Source organism: Sciurus vulgaris (assembly GCF_902686455.1).
Source record: "Sciurus vulgaris genome assembly, chromosome: 4".
NCBI lineage: Eukaryota > Metazoa > Chordata > Mammalia > Rodentia > Sciuridae > Sciurus > Sciurus vulgaris.
This window is the reverse complement of record NC_136464.1, coordinates 83,374,281-83,395,862: the sequence shown is the minus strand read 5'-3', so window position 1 is coordinate 83,395,862 and position 21,582 is coordinate 83,374,281. Positions and strand designations below refer to the sequence as shown.

General features: G+C 39.0%; 2 protein-coding genes across 2 annotated transcripts in view; one reads left to right on the top strand and one right to left on the bottom strand.

Moving 5' to 3' along the window:
* PTEN (phosphatase and tensin homolog) overlaps nt 1-10,161 on the bottom strand; it is a 76,571-nt gene extending 66,410 nt beyond the window's left edge. The window contains exon 1 of the mRNA XM_079138310.1: nt 9,450-10,161. Coding sequence (XP_078994436.1) covers nt 9,450-9,528 — 79 coding nt within the window. The 5' untranslated portion in view covers nt 9,529-10,161. The remainder of the gene's footprint in view (nt 1-9,449) is intronic.
* LOC306658938 (uncharacterized protein) lies at nt 9,567-14,195 on the top strand (the record flags this gene model as incomplete). The annotated part of the gene is made up of 3 exons (XM_079136220.1): nt 9,567-9,970; nt 10,002-10,751; nt 13,340-14,195. The coding sequence occupies 2 exons, from the start codon at nt 9,567-9,569 to the stop codon at nt 10,744-10,746; spliced, it is 1,149 nt and encodes a 382-aa protein (XP_078992346.1). The 3' UTR covers nt 10,747-10,751; nt 13,340-14,195.
* Nucleotides 14,196-21,582: the final 7,387 nt, after the last annotated feature.

Below are 21,582 nucleotides of genomic sequence, written 5' to 3'. Positions count from 1 at the left end.
TAAAGTATATCCATCCTGTTGCAGTTCTATGTAACAATCTTCTGAATACAACATACAGTGCATCACACTTACAAATGTTGACTGAAAACATCTTCAACCTTTTCTAGCACAGGTTCAAAACACTTTCACATCAGCCAAAGAAAAGAAGAGCCCTCTTCAAATAAATCATTTTTAGTTACTTAGGGATGCCTTTTGTGGACAAAGTTGTTACAAAGAATATGGGCCTAGCCAGGCACAATGGCACACACTTGTAATCCCAGCAGCCCTGAAGGCTGACACAGGAGGATTGCAAGTTCAAAGCTAGCCTCAGCAATTTGGTGAGGCCCTCAGTAACTCAGTGAAACCCTGTCTCAAAGTCAAAACTAAAAAGGGCCGACAATGTAGCTCAGTGGTTAAGCACCTTTGGGTTCAATTCCTGATACCAAAAAAAAGGGTCAGCAGTAGTCAGAAAATCCAAGTATTAGGCCTGGTTCCATCATTTATTAGCAACCTGACCTTCTTTAACACAACTTAAAGGCAAAGGTACTTTAATAGAATGCCATATTTACTATATGCCAGACACTTTACACCATATTTGGGTCTAGATAATTGTTGGAGATGGGAAGGAGTGGTCCTATGCATTGTAAGATGAAGAGCACATCCTTGGCGTCAAACCACTAGCAGCCATAAGCACCCTCTCTCACCCTAGTTGTGACCACCTGTATGTCTGTGACTGCCAAAAGTCCCAGATGATGTAGGAAGAGATCATCCTCAGTTGACACCAACACTCTGAAAATACCTTATACTTCTAACATGCCTAAAAATAAAAAACAAACCTATGGAAATTGGTTTCACTTAGGTTAAGTAGCATGTCTTTTAATATACAACTGAAAGCGGTTGAACAGGAATTTAAGGTAGAATCTGAGTCTAGCTGACTCCAAACCTATAGTCCTCACATTACACTATGCAGCCTTTCTAAATTCATTTTGCTTCACCTACAAAATTAAGATATATTCTATTCTAAGCTATTTAGGAGTCACAGATTAAATGAGATGATGCATGTATAAATTCTATTAAGGGTTAACATATTAAGAATTTGTTTGGTGGAAGATAATGTAACATGCAGTTCTCACAAAGTGTGATTCCCAGACCATCAGCATCAATATCACCGGAAACTTAGAAATTTTCAGAACTCAACTAAGACCTACTGAATCAGAACCTCTAGGAGTTGGAGCAAGAAACCCGTGGTTTAACACACCCTCTAAGTTATTCTGACAGACACGAAAGTTTGAGAACCACTGATGTAATGGTAAAAATGCTGTAACAGGTGCCCAAAACACGCTGCATCGTTCTTTGGACTCAATCTTCCACTCTCCCTTAACAAGTTACTGATTTCATCGAAGCTATAATTCTTAAACTGCAAGAAAAGGAGTAAAATATTGCCTGCTATGCCTGCCTCTTAGGCTGCTTTTCTTCACAAAATCAAATGAGCGAATGATTAAGAAAGGGCTTTGTTAATCAAAAAATATTAAATAAGACTGTCACAGTACATGCTAGCTAATCCTATGACATTAATTAAAAGAAAAATCTTTTAGCTCAAGTCCACAATATCTTTCACTATTTATTTGTTCAAAATGTTGAATAAATTTTATAACATGGCCAAATTAAAACTACCAAAACACAATTTTCACATTGTGGAGCCTCCCACTTTATCTCTGACAGACTAAAAGTAAATTCATAATTACACATTTAAAAATGAAACAACTAAAAATCAAGATGAATAACATCCCCAAGGGATGGAAATGCCTACCATGTGTAAGGCCTGGGTTCAATCTCTAGCACTGGAAAAACAAATGATAACATCCCCTAATGTCATTCTAAAAATAGAAACAACCAGAATACTTAAAAGGAATTATCTCCTGGGCAAGGTGGTGCAGGCCTACAATTCCTGCTGGAGGCCTATAATTCCAGCTGTAGGGAGGCTGAAGCAGGAGGATCACAAATTCAAAGTCATTCTGGCAACCTAGCAAGACCCTGTCTCAAAATAAAAAGATTGGGTATATAGTTCAGTGGTAGAAAATTTCACCAGTTCAAGATAGTGAGAAAATTTTAAATAGGGGGAAAAAGCAAAAATTTTTTCTAACTTTATAAGTATATACTATATTTATGAATAACTACTTGAGGACTACATCTCATTTAAAGATACCAAACTCAAACCACAAGGCATTTCATAATTACTTAAATAATTACATCCTCTTCAAAAGACTGAAAATATTAACATAAAATTAGCAGAATGTAAACTTTGCAATCACTAATAGAAAAAGAACCTACTGTACTTCAGCTTGAAAACCTACAAAAATCAAAGGAAACAAAAGTCAAAATTATTCTGAACAGCTTTTATAATGCTAAACAGTAAGTTTTGGGAAGTAATATAAACAAAAAATAGGTATACTAGAGAGAGAGAGAGACATTGACTTACACAACTCACCTGTGCTCAAATATCAGAATGCACAATTCAATTCTACAACCTAGACTTCTACCAAAAATGCAGCTAGATTATAAAACTCTTAACAAAATATGTTAAAAGAAAATCAGAGTCATATAGTGAAAAATTAGCGTGTTATTCACTCTGTAATACAAAATGAACAACCAAGCAAAAAACTCACTAGTATTTCCCTTTTCTTCTTCTCCGGTTCTGGGGACTGAACCTAGGGGTGTTTTAGCACTGAGCTACATCCCCCAGTCCTTTTGTTATTTTTTATTTTGAGACAGGATCTCACTAAGTTGCTGAGGCTGGCCACAACTTGGGATCCTCCTGCCTCAGCCTCCCAAATTGCTGGGATTACAGATGTACACCCCTATGCCCAGCTATGAAGTGCTTGCCAACTGAGGATGCTTATGAGAGAGACGGGAAAGAGTACAGGCAAAGGAAAAAACTACTGATCTCTATGCACATATAATGGCTTTACCGGGAAGATCAATCTTAAGTTTATTCCATTCATCCTTATACTTGATAAAAACAGTACACAAAGAAAAAATCCTTTAGCTCTTTCTTCCCATTTCTAAGGCCTAAAATAGACTGAAAATCTTGGCTAAAAATAAAAATAGGACACAATAATACAGAAGCTTAACACTAAATTTAAATTCCTATATTAATACACTGAAGATTATGTTGTGTAAATTTTATTGTAATAAATGTAACTTGGCATTCAGAGTCGCATGATTCTCTTCCCAAGCTGAATTTAAAAGGAAATGTAAAGCCAGGCATGGTGGCACATACCTGTAATTCCAGCAGCTCAGGAGGCTGGGGGCAGGAAGAACACAAGTGCAAAGCCAGCCTCAGCAATTTAGCAAGGTCCTAAATAAACAATTTAGGGAGACTGTCCCAAATAAAAAATAAAAAGGGCTTGGGATGTCACTCAGTGGTTCAGCACCCCTGGTTCAATCCCCAGAAATAAATAAATAAATAAATAAGAAATACATCTTTACTGACAAAAAGTTCATTACCTCTTCTGTTACACAAAGTTTTATCTCATTTGAGGGAAAGATTACTTTTTGTGAATAAAGACATATTTAGGTTGACCTATCTTTAACACTAAAAATTAAGCTTTAAAACAAATTATTATTTTTAAATTCTAGTTCCTTTATAACATATATAAAGGAAGTTTTTATTTACCTTAGTATTTTAAAACAAATGCTTTTTGATTAGCATGATTAACTTTTCTTTAGACAACAGCACGAGTGAGCGAAGTTTTACCCTGTTTACACTGCAGGAAAAAAAGCAAGATCACAGACATACTACACTGACAGATCCTAAAGGAATTTACTTAGATTTTGTTGTTGTTTTGTTTTTGTGGTGCTGGGGATCAAACCCAGGCCCTTGCACATGATAGCCTAGAGCTTTACCACTAAGCTACATCCCCAGCCCTCTTTAATTTTTTGAGGCAGGGTCTCACAGAGTTGCCCAAGCTGGCCCAAAACTTGTGATCCTCCTGCCTCAACCTCCCAAGTAGTGAAATTATAATTTTTTTTAAGAGCAGCAGCTACTATTTAAGTATTTACGATGAGGTAAGTACCATATATGTTAAGTGCATTACTTATCTCATTTATTCAAGATATACTTTATGTGGTAGGTACCATTATCATTACCATTTTACAGATAAAATAGACTGAAATAAGTAAAATAACTTACTCAAAATTATCTAGCTACTAAGTAATAAGCCAGAATTACAACACAGTCTGGTTCCAGAGTATACACCAGTCTAAAATCTAAAATGAAACAATATATACACTTAAAGAGCAGATAAAATGGTCAATATTTTAATGTAATTTGAATAGATTTAACTTTATAATTTTAAAACAATATCCTCCAAGGTAATGTCTTTCAAAAGAAAACTCATTTTTTAGAAATATTAAGAACAGTGTTCCCTAACTTCATATTTACATATATACACACACACACACACACACACACACACACACCAGTAAGTTTGACTCACTGTTCATATTTGAAGAGATGATTACTGATGATAACCATATGGACAGTTGTTTAAAAAATAATTCAGTCTTCTTTTCCACACTGTATACAAGTCAAGAATATTCTTTTGCTCACAGATTCGGCTACAATGACATCTCTCCATAGTTTAACCACTATCAACAGGTGTATATCTAATATTTTAAAGACTCCATACATGCCCCAAAGTCAAACTTTGCAAATATGGAATCTGCCTTAACTATTCTGAACTAAATTAAGACAACCCAGACAAAATTAATTCATCCCTCAATTATGTCTACTCAGATTATTCCACAGCAAATTACTTTAAATAAATGAAATTACTAACCTCTTCTTCAACCAATGAAGAAAATCTGAGAGGCATGCTGAAGAGTCAAATTCAATAAGCTAATTTGACCGTTCATGATAAATATATTTGCAGTAATGAATGCATATGCTGAATACTTTAAAAGAACCATATTCACTGACCAAAACATTCTAACCACACATAGCAAGAAATACACGTGGCAGTAATATGGCCTATGAAAGAATTAAGGTTAACAGTTTGGTCCATAAGTCCTTACCAACTTAAGGTTATTTAGTCTATCCTCAACACTGTTGATATCTCTGATAGCAAGGACTAAATATTTGCAAAATCATTTTTTTTTTTGGGGGGGGGGTAGTACCAGGGAGTGAAGCCAGGGGTGCTTAATCACAGAGCCACATCCCTGGCCCTTTTTATTTTTTATTTTAAGACAGGGCTTCACTAAATTACTGAGGCTGACTTTGAACTTGTGATCCTTCTGCCTCTGCCTACTGAGCCTCTGGCATACATCAGCAAGTACAGAAATCATTTCTGACCATAATCTCAAAAACTTATAAAATTATCCTAATTCACTGTCTTTAGAACAAATCCTAAAACCTTTCTTAATGAATTCCGGCCACAAAATGAATTCTCCAATGTTGACTCTGAAAATCAATTTTGTCTAAGGGGGAAAAAAAAAAAGGAAACAAGGGTGAAGAGTAGTAAGTTCTACACATACAAGTTCAAAGCTGTTTTTTCAAGCCAATGGTTTCTATAGAAAAAGAAATAGTACCAAATACATTTCTTAAACTACATTAATAACATACCTTCTGGAAGCTAAATCCTTACAGTATGACAGAGGCCTAATATTTCAAGTATATGAAAAACTGTCATATGCATACATATACTTCAAAATTATCTTTACAAACTGAATTCACACAGATCAGTATAAAAACATTTCCTACACTTTTGCCTTACATAAGATACTGAGATAAAAATTTAAAAACTGAATGTTCACTCGAAGTTGAATTAATGTTGAAACTTGGTGAATTGATTTCCTATAATGAATAATTCTCCAATTAAAAATCACTGCAGAGATTACTTTAGAAGTAGCTTAAAAATTTTTTAAAGGTATTAAGCTATTACCAAATGAAAAAGTAGCAAGTGGGAACAAATTTCAAAATGAAACATTTGAAAATAAGAATTGAAGACTTCACTTCCAAAAAGTAAGCCACTTCATAACACTAAGAAGTTCATACATTTTATACAGTTATTATGAGAAAGCAGATATGCTATTCTGCACAAAAATAACACCAGCTGCCTTTCTCATTTATTAAAATTTTAAGATAATACTATGCATCTTTCTCTTTCTAAAACAATGTCTACAAATAAGTGGCTATATCTCACCATATTTATCTTTAATCATTCAGTATTTAATATATTATAAGCAACATAAATCTATATTGATGACTGTATTCTTGTGTAACTGACAATAAAATTACTTTTTCTTTATATTGAGTTATTTAAGTTGTAAATTACTCCTTTCAGATGCACCTTCTCCTGAATAAGCTTTACAAAATGAAGCTTGTAAATTATCATGTAGCAATTAGGTCATTCAGTTGTGTTTTTCAGGAAATACAGTTTAGTAGATACATAAAGACTGTGAATAAAATCTTTTTATAAATATTAAAATTAATCTCAGTAATCACTTACCTTTAAAAAAGCTAACTTTAATAATCACTGTACTCCCACAATTTAAAAATACTTCCCATGAACATCAGCATTTGAAAACATGCAAATCTATCAAACAACAAAAATCCAAAAGAAACCTAAAGTTTCCATACGTTCTAAATTCCAGACACTAAATCTTTTAGTCTCACATAGGTCACTATTTTCCAGATTAACATTAAGAATAAAACCCTACTATAAAATTCTTAGAATATACTTTTTTAAAAAAATCTTAAAACTGAATTACCATCTTCGACTTTCCTCTGAGAAATCAATTATTAACCTTTCCTTAGCAAATACGATTACTCCATTCACTACCTTTATAAAGGAATTTAACTTTTACCAAGCTAGCTCCTGAAATACACACTTACAACCTGCCAGTCTTCAGTGACCATTTTAATTCCAGCCCCCCTAAAAGTGAAACCAAGCAAATCAAATTGCTTTGGTGTATCAAAATTATTAGGAGTGTAACTATCAAAAGAGCAAGAACTTCATAAACATTTCCTTACTGTTTTTTTCTCATATCAACATTGGATCAATAAAACCACAACTCTAGAAATTAAGAGGAGTTATTCATTTGAAGCAATATTTGATATGGCTTTCTACACATACCATAACCAAAAGCACAGTTTTAGAAAAATTTAAGTCACGGAAATGTCATGGCAAGAGGCCCACAAACTGTGAAATCAAAGGAGAAATTACCCATCACCTCACTGCTCACATAAGAAACAAGCAAAATTTTAAGGTCTTATAACCCTGACAATTTTAAATCAAGTGGAAAAAGCAAAAATAGCATAATCATACTGTGAAAACTAAAGCAAATCTGTCTACCAGACAGCATTCTAATAATTTCTTTGCAGGAGGGCTTTTTAAAAGATAAAGAGAAATCTAACTCATTCTTATATATCTAGATGACAGTTAATTCACACCAGTAGTAAACTGCTTTTGAAGTAAGTCACAAATCAAAAATTTTCCCCAACAACCTTTTGGGCAAGGGGGTCAAGTTCAGCCTTAGTAGTTTTTCAATTAACGCAGACTTCAAATTTTCCAAATACTAATTTCCAAAGAATAATAATAAATTATTATTTTTAACTTAGAAAACTTAAATTTTGGGAAGCTACTTATTCAGTACACTTCATTTCAAAACAGAAACTTGGGCAAAATTATTTGTGCATATTTATATGCAGCTATTATAACCCAAAAGAATAAAACCTCTTCCAAAATAAATCATTTTCTTAAAAAAAGAATATTTCCCCTCAATTATCAGCAGGACATATAAACACTTTCGTGCCATTCTACCTTTGAACAAAATGTTTACTATTATTTGCTAAGAAATAATTTTTATTCTGAATATAAGTTATTCTCTTTTTATTGTGAGTATGTAGCTTAGTGGTTGGGTACTTGCCCCAGGTTCTATTCCCAGCAATTAAAAAACAAAATTAACCTTATGCACTTACATAATGTTAACTAAATATTGTCCACTGCTGGACAATTTACAGCACCAAATTTTAGATCTTAGATCTTAACAGAGGCCTTGAGAAATCTTAAATGCTTCAGTCACTTTGAACCAATAACAATTCTATTTTCACACACCTTATATACTGGCCTACTAAAAGCTCTCAATTCCTGTCAATATTTTCCATTCTGAAAAAAAGAGGCTTTTTTATTCCCATTCCTAACAAAACCAGTAAGTTGTACCTGAAACTGCAAAGATTAATGCTTTTTGATAACCACTTTTAGAGTACAAAGGCTTAACTTTTAGACAAAACTACATGTAGGTTAAAATTATTAGTTTTTGTCTTATTCAACAAGCTGACTCAGTAAATTTAATCCACTGCATTCAAAAAACTAATACACCTATAATCCGAAATTAGAATAATCCACTCTGCCAACATTCAGAATATTAGCTTGACATTCGACCAAATCTGAATAAAACTAACATATACCCAAAAGGTGTCAGAACACCTGAAATCTAAATAAAGGTCAGAAGAAAAAAAGGTAACTAGCAGTTGTAGTTCACAATACGTCAATTTCAAGTAAGAACTGAAGTTTAACCTCTACAACCATCATTTGCTACCTTCAATACCCTTGAACCTACACATTATCATCTGGGATCAAAAGGTACTCAATCTCCATTCTATTAAGTATGCCACGACAACTGAACATTAAATGCTACTGAAATGTAAAATTTCATGGCTCAGACTACATCATTCCATCATCACCTCATCAGAAAAGGAAAAGGTTAATTTAACAAAGGTCTAATAAGAGTACCTTATAAGTTATGTTATCGCACTATTGATTTCAAACTACAAAACTTCTAAATACAGTTCAAAGTTGTTATTAACTTTGTTTAAATATACAAATCTACTTTGTTCTCTGATGCGCACCGTATATGTTTAAAATGATTCTGCTTCTAAAGTTATGCAAATCAGTCCACACTTCACATTTTAAAAAAATCTATCAATGCAACCCAGGAAACTAAAAACAATCACTGCAAAATTCTGATGCAATATGCGTACGTGCAACACTAATTTTCATTTTAATCTAATCTATACTCTTGATCTAGGGCCTAAGCCAAGATTTAATCGAAATATGCTCAACCTCAACGCTTCTACTTTTTTGTTCATTTAGGAGACCGGATTACCAAACTCACTAATCCACTAACAGGGTACTGTATTATGTATTAACGGACAATAGCCCTTAGGAAGAGACCACATAGACTGAGAAAGCAATAGGTGCCTTGACACTTGCAACCAGGCAAGAGTTCCGTCTAGCCGAACACACCCTAGGTTGAATGCACTGAAGAGACACAAAATATATGATACAGAAATATGATCATGGTAAACGTTACAGTCACCCAAACTACGGAAATTTTTCGCATCCGTCTACTCCCACGTTATAAGACCGTGACAGAAAGCAAAGAGGAGTAGCCTCAGAAATGGATACAGGTCAAGTCTAAGTCGAACCCATCCTCTTGATATCTCCTTTTGTTTCTGCTAACGATCTCTTTGATGATGGCTGTCATGTCTGGGAGCCTGTGGCTGAAGAAAAAGGAGGAGAGAGATGGCAGAAGCTGCTGGTGGCGGGGCTTCTTCTGCAGGATGGAAATGGCTCTGGACTTGGCGGTCGCTGATGCCCCTCGCTCTGCTGCCGCTTGGCTCTGGACCGCAGCCGGGTAATGGCTGCTGCGGCGGCTGCTGGATGGTTGCAGAGACTGGGCCTGCCTCTCCTCAGCAGCCAGGGGCCTGGCAGCGGCGGCAGCGGAATGGGGAGAAGACGAATAATCCTCGGAACGGCTGCCTCCTCCAGCGGCCTCTGGAGCCCGGGCCAGGGGGGGTGCGGCGGCGGCGGAGGGGAGGTTTAAAACCGGCCCGGGTCCCTGGATGTGCCGCCGCCGCCGCCGCCGCCGTGTTGGAGGCAGTAGAAGGGGAGAGACCAACTCTCCGGCGTTCCCAGCCCTGGAAATGGTGACAGGCGACTCCGACCCCCTCCCCGGAGCTGCGGCCGCAGCCGCTGCCGCTTGTCCCCCCCGCTCCAGGAGCGGGAGGTGCCGCCGCCGAGCCTCAGCCGGCTCCCGCCCGAGCCCACGGCTTCCACCTTCCCTTTCAGGAGAAGCCGAGGAAGAGGCTGCACGGTTAGAAAAGACCAAGAGGAGGCGAAGAACGCCGCCGCTGCCGCCGCCGCAGGCCGGCCGGCTCCCGGAGGGCACTGCCCCCGCGGCTGCTCACAGGCGCTGAGAGGGGCTCTGAGCCGCGGCCGCCGCCGTCTCTCATCTCCCTCGCCTGAGCCGGGCCTAGCCTCACAGCAGCTCAACTCTCAAACTTCCATCATGGCTGCAGCTTCCGAGAGGAGAGAACTGAGCGCAGCCGCGTCCCAGCGTCCGAACACGTATCCTGCCGCAGTGCACAAAGAGTCCCGCCACATCACCGTCCGCCGGCCTGCCCGCCCCCTCCGCCGCCCGCCGGGAGCCCGAGAGCCTCGGGAGCCCGAGGGGAGGGGGAGGCGAATGAGGGGAAGCCAGGGCGGCACAGGGCCGGGAGGAGGGGGCGGGAGCAATAGCTCCCGGGGCGAGCGCAGAGCCCCTCAACCTGCAGGCGCTACTGAGCATGCCCAGTGTGACTGCTGGGGGCTCGCTCGAGCTTGTTCCGAGACGCCCGCTAAGAATTGCACTTGCCGCGACTGTTTCTGCAGCAGCGCGAGGCGGGGGAACGAACTGAGCCTCCGCCTCTGCCCAGAAACCTAGCCGAGGTAGGGTAGGCTGTGGCGGAGTGAGGGTGGAGGCGGGGGAGAGATGGTGAAAGACGAGCCGGGTTGAGAAGTGTCACTGACTCTCGGCTTGAGGTTACCTGTGCTCACAGGTGGAAAGGACCAGGTGACCGCTCTTGTCAGTGTATAGGGATATCCAGCGAGGACACTCGTCCCCTACATTTCTCCGATATGGCCTGCATTCCCACTCGGTTTGCACTATGATCAGTCATTGGCAGTAATTTAACTGTATCAGCCTTTACTTAGGTATCCCCACTCTTCCCGCTCCCTGTCCTCAAGGTGTCAGTCTTAGCACAAAGAACAACCCCCTATTGTGTCTCCAGTCATGTATCACCTCATCCTGCTCCCATTCATTGCCCCACCTTTTGCTTCCCAGGCAACTCAGTTCATTAGCCCTAAAAATGAAAGCTCTCAGCCGATCGCGCTCGTATGGACACATACGCATCTCCCCAAAATTTCCAGAATCCAAAGAACAGCTAAGTGAACTGAAAGTGAATTTCAGTAAGTGGGACGCACCCCACTCTCCTCTATTGCCTCCTGGAGATCCAAGCATCTGGGAGGTCAGGTCACCGCGTCAACCCAAGCTCAGTCCTCACAAGCCATCTCGCCCCGCCCCTTTTTGGCCGCCTTGAAAACCTGGTGAGCCGGATCGCCCGGGGCCAGGTTCAGCGCTCCCGCGGCCGGACAGTGCACGCTTAAGGACCGGGTTACTGGGTCCAAGTGTAAAGTACAGAACGGTAGGAAGCTGCAGCCCTTAGAGTAGGCGGGGCGAGGAGGCCTAGGAGGGTTCAAAAGGAGGTGGAAGGATACACGAGCGATTGTCGGAACTACTTTCAGGAGGAGGTCACGTGTGTTCCTAGTTGGGGAACTTTTCCAAATTCCTACTCCCCTCCGATAGCTCCCGAGGCAAGTGCTTCGCTTCCTTTGCTCTAGGTTCTCCCGCCCCTCGTAGACAGCAGACCTCGAATTCCCCCCGGATAGTAGCGGAAAAAGGGGCACAGACCAGCTTCCCGCAGGAGCCTCTGAGGAGCTGCTTACACAAGCACCCACATCCAGACACCACTGGGGAGAGTCCCCATTCCTACTCCTCACCTGCTACCCACAGAGCAAACCTAGGGACTGAAACCTGAGACTCCTTGCCCTCTATCATCTGCACGATCCTAACCGTCGGAGAAGGGCTGGGTCCCAAAGGTCTGGCGCATCTCTTTCACTGATTAGGGTGAACCCTCTGATTTCGAGTTCGTGGAGCAAAAGGGTAGGTATCTTTTATTGCAACCCGCTGCTTGGATTTGCCGATGTTGCAACAAACTTCCAGTCACTCACTCAGAGCTGGTGATGTATTTCACCTTCTGTAGACTCAGCCATAGTGACTTATCTGGTTGGAGAACCTAGGCAATGGCCGTCAGCCCAGAACAAACCTGTTAAGTTTGCTTGCAACCGGGACTAGTTAACCTATCCCCTTGAGTTAACTAGTTCAGAAATGCTGAGAACTGGAACCCATACCTCTAACAACCAGCTACAAAGCAGGTAGTTCACCTTCTACTTGGAGAGAATGGGCATCAACACCAACCTAAGAATTTCTTTTTTCTTTTTTTCCTTTCCCTGGGGAAGTGGAATTTAAGGCAACAATTGGAGTCCAAAAGTATCTCTTTTGAGACCTAGGTTAAGGCACTGGGTCATTTTAGAAAATTGGGAAAACGGGGTTCAATTAAAATGTATTGCAATAATTGTGAGTAGATGCCTGGAAAAGTCTAAAGAGGATTTATGAAGTGTATAAGAAAGACGACTGTACATGTGTACAGCACAGTTGCAGGCAGCCCCTAAAGACTAGAAACCTCCAGAGGCCTTGCTCAGAAAGCCACAGGCCATTACCTAACTCTATCACTACTAATTAAACAAGGGATGTTTGCAATGTTCTTAAAGATCTGTGAGGTTACTTAAACCTTGCATTTATGTATGACACACTTTTAAGAAAGCTCTGCAGGAATGACCAACCTTCTGAAGCTTCAGTGTTGATATTTTTTGGAGGCTGATTTCCTGCATGGTTCTGGTCCCTTGCAAGAGGTAGGAACGGTAAGTGGGAAGGGAAATAAAAAACAATCGGGAAACAGTAGGAAAAGTCCTCTATTTGGTTTCCAAGGATGCAAATCCTACCCACACAGCCTAGTGTGAGGGAGATTTCTTTATTTTACAAATAACCAAGGATAAGCAGTCCCTAATGTCTAGGTGTTCTACTACATTGCATGGTAAAAACCTGAGCTGTGCTCAATTTAGTGTTTACTACTGCTTAGTGGGGAAACTGAAAATGAAGTTAGATCAAGGCTAGTATACTGGGAAGGATAAAATGTCCCATATTTGTTTCTCAGGTTGCTGATCTGTCCTCAGAGTCCCTGTTATTAGCACTGCCCTACTCTGCCTGCCCCTGGAGCCTACCCAGTGTAAGGATTAGTCTCAAAGCATGTGAGAAGCTCTGAACTGCTTCCTTGGAAGACAATGAAACAGGGTTCATTCCTGACCTTTTTGAGTGTAGGGCTTGAAGTGAGAGGATCCTTTTGATTTCCTTGGCACAGTTACCTGGAGCACAAAGGATGTGCATCATCAGCACTGAAGTGCAGGAATATGAGACCAGCCCACAAGCACTTCCATCTGACAGAAGCAAACGGGAAATGAGTTTTTTGCTGCTTCTCTGAACATCAGGTCCCTCTACTTCTCTCTAGTGGTGAATGAAAGTATCACCAATGTTGGCAGATAATTGGCTAGGCTGACAGCAACATCAGATTGTTGTTGAGAGTTGTTGCATAAAAACCTCCTGCCTTTCCTGGTGTTAATTATGTTCCTGAAAATATACCGATGTAGCTTTTTCCAGTTTTTACGCTTCTTCGCTTTTTCCTTCTACTCAGGGATGTCCTTACCCATGTGGTAGAGCTGAAACCTCTAATGGGCAAGCACCATCTAATACACAGAAAAAATGTTTTAAGATTTTTTTTAAGTTCAAATGAAAATATCTGCTTAGTTGTGCAGAAATTACAATACATTGGTTTCCAAGTACTTCATTTCCTTACCTGTCTGGTTGCAGAAGGCCCAAGGGAGAAACAAGCTTGTAACAGAGGGAGAATTATATAAATCTTCAGGGAGACTAACTATATAGAATAATTAGTGAGCATGATAAACCAGCTTTAATTATGGTTTCTAACAGCTGATTCCAAAACTGTTTTGTTACTATACCCAAAGAATGTCCAAAGAAAATTTCTTTCTTAGTTTCTCTGATAAGTGAACTGACCAGGAACTTGATGTGGATAATAAATAGTTGATGTGCTCTTTGGAGATTCTGATGCTAAAATGCTTTGTGTGAACTCTGTGGCTATAGAATCTCTCATCTCCTACACACTGACCTTTCAAGAAGAGACCCAAATCAATGTCTTTAATGTTTAAGCAATCTTCTCTGTTTTATGTTTAACCAGCATTTTCTAAATAATAGAATAGAAAAAATATAACGATTGGTTTGAAATTAAACTGCCTCATTCTTCCAAGATTCAGAAGGCTTTTTCCTTTTTTCATTTATCCTAGTAATAAATTTTATTGTTCTTTTAAATAAAGATGGTTTGCCTAAGACATTCTCCAGAAGGTACTGCTATGGTCATACAAGTAACTATTTTCTAGAAGAAAATTTCCCATTATTGTCTATAAGCTTTCCATGTCCTGGATCTCTCCTGAAGCCATTCAGATGGTACTCTTTCACCTTTCACATCTCAGGGAGATGCACTATATGAAATCATCATTCTCAGTAAAGTAGGGGTTGGCCTAGATGCTCATGGGGAAACCACAGGGCAGATCAGCCATTCACTATGTCCAAATGGCATTCAGAAATTATGCCTGGAATGAGGGAATAAGTCCCTGAGAATTAGACCTTTGAATCAATTTCTATTAAAAAAGACAGGACAAAACACTTTGGCTATTTGAGTCTCCAAGCTAACTTTAATTATTGGGTACTGTGCTTTGGTCTTAATACTAACTCTAATTCTAGTCCTACAAACTCATTTTGCCTTTCAGTGCTTACAATAATAGAAAAAGATGATTCCAATATGGGCAGGAATTGGGACAGCTACCAGGTGCTTCATAGAGTAGCCCACATTTGACTAGGTATAGAAGGAACATTGAAAAAGAATTAAAGTTGATCATTGCCTCACTCTTACAAATCTTTCACTTCAGAACATCTTACTGGCCTCTGAGGCATCAGTTTTTTTGAAAACAAAGAGTACTTTTTTGAAAGAGAAAATACATAAGACAAAATCTGTTTAGAGTATCTTTTTTTGTCCTCTTGATGGTAGGGAATCATATCTCCATTCATTTATTTAATGATTCAATCAACAAATATTCAGGAATCTATTATGTGCCAGTACTGTGCACATAATAGAACAGTGGCATATAGGGTCCACCTTTTTGGAATGTAGTCTGCCTTGAGAATTTGGTTTCTTTGACTGACACTGTTACAACCTCTTCATAGCCCACGGAGTAAAGTTAAAGCAATATAAAATAGCCTGACGTTTGATAACTGCTTCAATGATTTATTGCTTCATAATAAACCACTTTAAAACTTAGTGATAACCATCATCATGGGGCAAGGATACAGGGGGAGGGGGACAGGCAGAACCCAGCAGTTCTTCAGTTCACCAGTGATATCAGCTAGGGACAGACACATGGTCCATAAGCTCTGAGTTTTGCAGGATCTGGAATGTTCAAGAAAACTCTACCCACATGTCTGGCACCTCAGGGGAATTAGCCTAAATGGCTGGGGGGCCTCTCTTCAAGTGGTTACTCTTGGCTTTACTCTCTGGGGTTCAGGCTAGGACTTTTGGATCGATTTTCCTTTTCCATAATAAACTGCCTTCCATGCTTTCTTCCTATAGAAAGTAGGGGGCCTAAAAGCTTTGTTCATTTTTAACTGTCTCTTTAGTCCACACTGGTAGCACTTTTATCCATAGACGTGTCTTTCAAATTTTGTAAGTTTTCTATTATCCATATTGGGGTTCCCTCCTTCCCCAGAAAGAAACATCTAAAATTTTTTTAAAAACAAACATCTTTACTCGGGCTTGTCGAGGTGAATACTGTGGGACAAGTCCTTTAGATACCTAGAAACCCTTTTGTCTAGCTGAGAAGTATCTTATCGCAGCATTGACTGGGTCTTTACCTTGAGGCCACATTGTATAGGTGGCTCCTGAAGTCACTTCCTACTTTGAGATTTTGCTGGCTAAAAAGACCCTCCTAGGCCTTATTTATATTCTCTATATTCAACTTGAAAGACTGCATATTTTCTTTTTAAATACATCTCTCCCTAGTGATACCACTATACATTGCTCATGTACCATACACATAACTAAATCAGTTCAACTGACACTGAACAGTGAGCCTGAACATCTCCTTTGCCAGATCTGCAGGCTCATTAGGTAAATTTTCTATCATCTGTGCTTTAGTGCACACAAGTGCAACCAAATATTTTACCACACATAACACCCTTTCTCCAACCTCCAATATCAATTTCCTCACTACTTTTATGACCCCCATTAAGAGTCTTCCCCCCAGACTAAGGAGACATATCAACTAAGTGCAAATGTGAGATCCTGGATTGGATTCTGGGACAGAAAAAAGACATCACTAGAAAATCTGGTGAATTTCACATAAGGTCTGTACCTTATGTTCATTTTCTGGTTTTGATCATTTTCCATGGTTATATATTTGGGCTACTGGATGAAGAGTATACATGAACTTGTACCATTTCTACAACATTTTTGCAAAACTAAAATTGTTTCAAAATAAAAAATTTCAAAACCAAATTAATTTGTTAAAGAATTTGTTATCATCTTGCCAATGTCCACCCAATGCCTGAGTCCAAAGCCCATACCCTAAGGTTTTTACTGCACTATAACCCAACTTTCAGACACTAATTTCTATTATCAATACTACCCCAAAAATGCAGTAGCATAAAATGACAATGACCATTTACTTGCTTAGAATTCTGCGAGTAAGTGTTGACAGCTCGTGGTGTTGGCTGGGTTGGTTTCACTGGAACTGGAAGATCCAAGATGGCTTCGATTACATATCTATTGCCTCTGCTAGAGTGACTAGAATAGCAAGGGGCTAGCTCAACCTACCCCTCTCTCTCTCTCTCTCTCTCTCTCTCTCTCTCTCTCTCTCTCTCTCTCTCTTCATAGTCACTTTCTCTCCAGGGCATATACCCCTCTTCAACAGGGAAGTCAGATTTCTTCACAAGATGATTACCTTTCAAGAGAGCAAAAATTAAAGTTGGCAGGCCTAAGCCCAGAACTATTAATAGCATCATTTTTGCCTCATTCTACTGGCCAAAGCAGTAAGAGGGGGAAGATTCAAAGCAGGGGAGAAACAGAATCCACTTTTTGATGAGAGTATCCTATGCATGCAGAATAATGGAGAGATGGATGTTGGTGGTCATGTACCACAATGCTTATGGTCCTGTCCCTATAAATGACTCCCAGAAACATAATTTTTCATGGTCCTTTTCTTAGGTTAATTCTGCCTAGAATCCTATCATTTAAGAATCCTCACAATTTTGGATGCAGTGGCACATTCCTATAATCCCAGCAACTCTAGACACTGAGACAGAAGGCAGGGTTGCAAGTTCAAGGCCAGCCTTGAAAATTTAGCAAGACCTTGCCTCAAGTACACACACACTGGCTGGGAATGTAACTCAGGGGTAGAGTGCCCCTGGGTTCAATCCCCAGTACCATAAAAAAAATTTTTTTTAAAAATCATGATTTAATTAGCAATGGAATATTTTCATTTGTTTTCTAATTGTTTCTTAATCTTATAATTTCTTAATTTACTCACTTGTTTATTTTACATGCATAACTGCACTCTAGGATTAATATATTTCACACTTGAAGTAGACAAAACATAACATTCCTTACTTGGAAAGAAAAGTACTGGAGCTGGGGAATGTTGCCAGGTCCTACCTACCTAGGATTAATATAGTTCTCAAAATATTCATTCAAATTCAATGAAGTAAAACAAAAGTGATAATACACATATAAATGGGTGCCCATAAATACATGGAAAATACTCAGAAGAATAAAGAAACAAGATAACACTGGGTATCTCAAGGAAGGTTGGAAACAAGCACTTCATAAGGAAAATTTTTCTTTACTGCTTTCTCTATGGTTTGAAGGTTCTTTACAATCATCATCTATTATTTTCATATAGCAAAAAAGTGATTTGGCGGGGGAATAGGGGAGAGGTACTGGGAATTGAACCCAGGGGTGCTTTACCACTGAACTACATCCCCAGCCTTTTTTTTTTTTTTTTTTTTTTTTTGAGACAGGGTCTCACTAAATTGCTGAGGCAGACCTCAAATCTGTAATCCTCCTGCCTAAGCCTCCTGAATTGCTGGGGTTACAGGCATGCATCAGCATGCCCAGCAAAAAATTGATTTTTATCCACAACACAAAAAAATTAGGGCAGAAAATAAATGTCTATTATCAAAAGAATATCAAATAACCAGGGAGGAAGCTCAACTCTAATTCCATTTTTAAATAAGTGAGCATACTAAGGACTTTCCAGCATTTAGATCTTAAAGTCTGTTTGTGTCTGCTTGAAGCAAGGTCTTGCTAAATTTCCCAGGCTGGCCTTGAACTTGCAACCCTCCTGTCTCAATCTCCAGAGTTGCTGGATTACAGGAGTGTGCCACTGCATCCAAGATATAAGAGCTAGAAGAAACCTCAAAGACCCCCTAATTTACCAATCCTATTTTACAAATGAAGATACTGAAACCTAAGGGTTAACATGCCTAGATTACATAAAACTCAGTGAGAGATCCTTCACTGGAGCCTGGGAAATTTCCCGATACCACATTCATGAATAAAGAAGGGAAGAAAACGTAGCTTTTATAGAAACCTGAACAGTTAATTAGAGAAAAAGTGGACTAGAAATGACTTTTAATGACGTTTTCAAGCCTTTCACATGAGTGGACAAAGGGAACAAGGAGTCTGCCTATGTAGAGATGATAAATAAGGTTTGGAATAGGGAAAGGTGGAGATAAGTGAACAATATCATTACTGATGCTCGCTCACTCTCAGTCCTTAAGTGTCCTAAAATTAGCCCATGAAGATTAGGACCTTAAAAATCAAACACCACCAGGCATGGTGGCACACGCCCACAATTTCAGTGACTTGGAAAGCTGAGGTAGAGAGATTGCAAGTTCAAAGCCAGGCTGGGCAATTTAGTGAGACCCTGTCTCAAAATAAAAATTTAAAAAGCTGGGGGAATAGCTTAGTGGTAGAGCGCCCCTGGGTTCAGTCCCTGGTACTGCAAAAAAAGAAGAAAAAAAAAGTCAAACACATAAAACATAAATTGCCTTGTGTTTTAAGTTCTACATTCTCAGTTTCTGAGATCATTGGGAAAAATACCTTCCAAACAAGAATATAAAGCAGACAGCTGTTATATGTCATGTGGGAACTGAAAATCAGAAAAGAACTGTAGTAAAGACCCCCACCCCTTTGAAAAAAGAAAACAAGGGGAACACTGCCCCCTGCTGAAGAGTTGGAGTCAGTGAAAGTGCTGCCACACAGTGAAAGCAAACCCTTTTATCAAGGTTCAAAATCAGTTAAAAGAGCCAAAGGTGGTCCAAACCTGTAATCCCAGCAACTCAGGAGGCAGGAGGATCTCAAATTCAGGGTCAGTCTAAGGCCAGTCTGAGCACAAAAATTTAATTCTGGATTTCATCAGGCCAATTTGTGTTGGAGAAAGGTTATCTTGTCTCTAGCATAAGGTAGCAGATACCTGCATCCCTACTTCCCTTTCTTCTGCAAATTTTTATGCCTATGAGTTTTGAATATTCTCTCAAAACATAAATCTCAAAATACTAAAATATACTTAGTTGTATTGAGATACAAGTGATATGAGAAGAGAAAGCAATACAAAGTTTATTCATGTAATAAACTTTTAACTACAGTTAAAAATTCCCTTTCTCAGATAAATTTCTTTTCCCCACTTTTGCTCTACCCATTCCTTCCTTTTCTCTTCACATACAAATATCCATACACACACATAGGACATTGCAAGAGAGGGCTGGAAGAAAACTGCTGAGCCTTTTATACAACCTTAGTTGGTCTTTCATCCATTTTTCCACTCTCCTGTCTCCAGCCCTCTCTCCTATCATTTTCTTTCTTCCTATCCCCATTTCCTCCTCCTGACCTTTAGATTTCAAGATTCCCCTTATTTAATATATGAGAAACTGATGAGTGGGAGGTATTGTGGGAAGGTGACATGTAACTGGCCAGTTTCACAACTCCAAAGCCATAATTCATATCATACGTGAAGCTGTTCTTTTGTGCCTTTTGATTTTCAACCACATGAATGCAGAATCTTTTTTTTTTTTTTTTTTTTTCCTACTAGGGAGTGAACCCAGGGACACTTAACCATGGAGTCATAGCCCCAGACTTTATAAATATTTTATGTAGAAACTTGGTCTTACAAAGTTGCTTAGGGCCTCCCTAAATTGCTGAGACGGGCTTTGAGCTCATAATCCTCCTGCCTCAGCCTCCCGGGACTTTGGGATTACAGGTGTGGGCCACCTCACCCAGTTATATTTACTTATTGAACCTGACCTTGACAGACCACTGTTTAATTCCATGGTTACATGAAATGATAAAGTAGTTCTTATGAAAATTTCTTATGAAAACAATATTTAGAATTAGTAGAATAAATTTGTAAAGTCAAATTTGTAAGACAGATTTATCTGTCTTACAGAAACTTCAGAAAGAATTCTGTAGAAAAATCTAATGCTGTCAGACTTACTGTAGAAGGAAAAATTCATCTTTTCTAAATACAATAGAAGAACAGTACTTTTGTGGCTTTTGTATACTTCATTTTATTACATGTGTTGCATTTCCTGTAAGATGCACAGTTTTACATTAAGAAAACTCTAGAGCAAAAGAAAGTGTGTAAACAAAGGTTATGGTACTTAAAAATTAATTTGGGAATACCGTATTTCGAATCTTTAACATAAACTTCATGGAGTTAGGGGACTGGGAGAAAGAAAATAGATGGAAACAGTACATTTTCAAAGAAAATAAATCCCTCATTTATGTGACTCTGAGCTATAAGTCTTACCTGAAGTTTCTTTTCTGGACATAAACTCTTGTCTTGGTTACCTCCCAGAATGTAGCCCCAGGTCACTGGCTGCTAGAGCTCCTGAGACCACTCTTCCTACATCACCTGCTGAAGCAAGTAGGAGGGACCCCTTACTTATGATTTAAAATATGTCTTACTATTAGTGTCCGCATCTCAAATCCTGTTTATTTTACAGTGTTGTTACAATTTATCATATCAACTGGTGAGTTTTAAAGTAGAATTACACTGTCCTGCCTGACAATGGCATTATGCAATTTTTTAAAAAAGCGTTGTCTTTTTCAACTATATTCAGAAATTGCAAACCAGAAAATGTTCTCCCTAAGAGTAAGCTATTTTGGTAGCCTACTTAGTTTGGGTTTGTTATCAGAAGGTAGGTCAAGCAACCCTGATCCCTAGCTTTCCCAAACTGCACAGAATATTTCTGAAATCTTCTCCACTAGACATCTGTTTATTTTGCAATTAACAGAGGGCAAAGAAAGCTTAAAAGCATTTGTGCTTCAGGGCACAAAATGAAAAGAAGTATAGTGCTGACTTCCTACCATCTTGGTTGGTGTAGACACACCTTTAAGGAAAGAAATGTGAAACTCATGAATAAAAATATTTCCAGAGGTTATCACAATTATAGAAAGAAATAAAGTATCTCACAGAATTC